General features: G+C 36.6%; 1 protein-coding gene across 1 annotated transcript in view; it reads right to left on the bottom strand.

Annotated features, from left to right (window-relative positions):
* The window catches only part of abca12 (ATP-binding cassette, sub-family A (ABC1), member 12), a gene marked incomplete in the record, with an annotated part of 71,474 nt that extends 69,007 nt beyond the window's left edge, over positions 1-2,467 (bottom strand). Inside the window, 4 exon segments of the mRNA XM_014022341.1 lie at positions 885-978; positions 1,131-1,208; positions 2,193-2,291; positions 2,395-2,467. Of these exon segments, the coding sequence (XP_013877795.1) occupies positions 885-978; positions 1,131-1,196 (160 nt within the window).
* Between the last annotated feature and the right edge of the window lie 527 nt (positions 2,468-2,994).

Here is a 2,994-nt window from a genome sequence, read left to right as displayed (position 1 = left end):
GAAGAACATATTTATAGATACTATCAAATCTTCTGAGGCACTTCGAAACCATTTAGATTGTGGTTACAGAAAAAATCTGAAATGTAAAAAAAAGTGTTTGTTTTTTGTTGTCTCTATGTTTGACATTGAGAATGGCTTTGGTTGTCCATTTTGGGTGTTGTCTGATTCTAAGTGTTTCCAGCACATGTAAAAAAAAATGCTCCCATTGTTCTGAATTGGTGGATAGTTTTTATAAWCAAATCCACAGGGATTATCAAGTTACAAATGGGTTCATACCTGCTCAGAATGTGACCTATTCACAACAGGCTTAACACACAAAAGAAGGTTGGTCAACTACTAATATGGGAATGTAAAGTTATACGTCAGTTTTTACCWATATTAGCCAGATCTCATGCATTCACATGCAGATGAGATTGCTTAAACAATACAATTGTGATCTACAAAWACTTAAACATTGTGAGGTGGATACATCTTTGCTCATTTGCAACTAAACGTCAGTGGATGACYGTCCCTTTACCAAAACAACTAAAATGAATGAAGACAAAGGGCATTATTTCAATTGCATTATTTCAATGAATGCTAAGAATGAGGCACTCCTTACTGAAGAACCTTCACCCACATCTGTAGGTGGACCAATACACCCACAGGATTTTAAAAAATAAAAGTCTACGAATGCAGTGTCAACAGTTACGCAACAGTTTCAGATCTGAAGGACTGTAAAGTGTTCAAATTCAATTCATCAGCTGTTCACTCAGACTGTGAAACTGGACAGAAACACGAGAGAGACTATAAGGCTTGAATTGTTTTTTTGTGTGGTGTTAAACCTGTATTTTGTATGCTACCACTCCTTATTTAATGCTATATCATATCAGTTTTACACTCACATGTATCTGTTGGAAACGCAGGGAATTGGTACCGGGTCACAGCGATGATGATGAAGAGGATGAGAGGCCAGGCAACCAAAGTCAGGGACCACAACTGCAAATATACATGAGAATGTGAAAAAAAATCAGGCAATGAAGTTGTTCTTTCGATTCTATTCAAATGCAGGTCCAGTTATGCAAAGAATGGTTCTTAATACAAAAGATTAAACTAAACTGAAGTGTTCAYTGTGCTTCAGTGTCACCCACCGGCTGTCTGATGATTGCCAGTCCATTCTTCCAGAGAAGAAGCTGAAGCTGTTGGAAGAAGGCCATCWGTGCAGAGGGCTAGAACAATAAAAAAGATATGTAACTCTTTAGACTTGAGAGTTTTAGGTTAGAATATTAAAGACATGGACAGATGGACACCAGGAGCGAGAAGATTTGTAAGTTAATAGCAATAACAACTTTTGATAAACACTATGGATGAGAATTTGTTGGGCCCCATCCATTTTACTCATCACCTTTCATGCCAGAGCTTTAACTTAGATCCTTTTATATTGCAAAATAACAGAGTTGTAGTTGTTTTGGTCAAACCTTGACTATAAAGTCATGAGTGTTGTGTGACTTCTTGTCATGCTCAGAGTACAATATGTATTGTATTATGAATGACTCTCAGCTACTACCACATCCCCTTTTAGCTCAGTACCCCTAAAAGGGACTAAGTTGTGGCCCTTTTTAAGATGGCCAAAGCTGATAAGCCTTGGTGACCATCTTGAATTGTTTGCTAAAAAGCATTGGTGAACATATTGAATTGTATGCTGATAATGGTGGCCATATTGGATTGTTTTGACTTCAAAGATTGGTGAGTTGTAGATATTYWTCCAATGATTACTTTCTGAAAGTTTCATTAAAATCCCTCCAGTGATTCATGAGAGGTTTTGCTAACAGACAGTTTTACAACAGTTAAAGTTAAGGTTTTAAATTGTGAATTATTCTCAGTTACAATCACCAAATGTGTGTTCATTATCCGTAAAACTGACTACATTATTGCCATTTTTGTGTTTCTTTCTTCTTCTTTTTTATTGGCTGTGGTAGCCATTTTGAACTGGGTTGGTGGCAAAAAAAAATGGATGACTTGAATAGGTACATCCAGTCATTATTTACTGAAAGTTTCATTAAAATCAGCCTAATAGTTTATGAGACAGTTAACAGGCAGCTTGTTTGGGACTAAAGAAGTTTGCTAGGCAAATTAAAATGCAACATACTAAACTAAACAACAATAACGCTTAATTTGAAGAAAAAGTTGTGAATAAAACGTAAAGCACTCACCTGTTTAGTTTGTTAAAATGTTTGTTATCTTCTTCTAAGACTCATTGGAGACATCCTCCCGCTGGAACTTCCTCAGCAGGATGCCCTRTCCATCAGTCGCTTGGTAAATATATGAAAAAAATCGGAGCAAAGTCGCACTTAAAAGGGAAAATATATGAAAATATTTCAAAACTAAAACGGTCTCTGAGGTATTTTGCAGCACCTGTAGCAAAAAGCTGCTGTTTCCGAACTGCACCTGTCCTCCTGACAATGAACGTGCAGCCTGTGGCTCCTCCTCTGAACAGAATATGGGTGTTTCCACTGGGTGTAGAAAACAGGGAAGAAGAAAAAAAGCTTCTTCCTTACCGTAAAATCACGTTCATTTGCACATAATCAATTATTCAGTTTTTATTTTCTTTTGTATTAAAATATAATGCCGACTCATTTTTGGAGGTGAATTATGCAGGCTATGTTAAATAAATGTAACCTATGTATTTTTTCCTCATTTCAATCATTTCCCTGTATATATATATATACACACACACACACACACGCACGCACACAGAGCGGGTAAAATAAGTATTGAACAAGTCAACATTTTTCTCAGTAAATATATTACTAGAGGTGCTAATGACATGAAATTTTCACCAGATGTCGGTAACAACCCAAGTGATCCATACATACAAAGAAATCAAACCATAAATGTCCAGAAATGAAGCTGTTTGTAATAATGTGGAATGGCACACTGTAAACCAGGTGATTGGCTGGGCCATTCCAGCAGCTTTAGTTTCTTTCTCTGAAACCAACTGAGAGTTTCCTTGAC

This window comes from Austrofundulus limnaeus, unplaced genomic scaffold (genome assembly GCF_001266775.1).
Source record: "Austrofundulus limnaeus strain Quisiro unplaced genomic scaffold, Austrofundulus_limnaeus-1.0 Scaffold325, whole genome shotgun sequence".
In the NCBI taxonomy this organism is placed as follows: domain Eukaryota; kingdom Metazoa; phylum Chordata; class Actinopteri; order Cyprinodontiformes; family Rivulidae; genus Austrofundulus; species Austrofundulus limnaeus.
The sequence above is the reverse complement of the archived record's forward strand: the minus strand, read 5'-3'. Positions and strand labels throughout refer to the sequence as shown.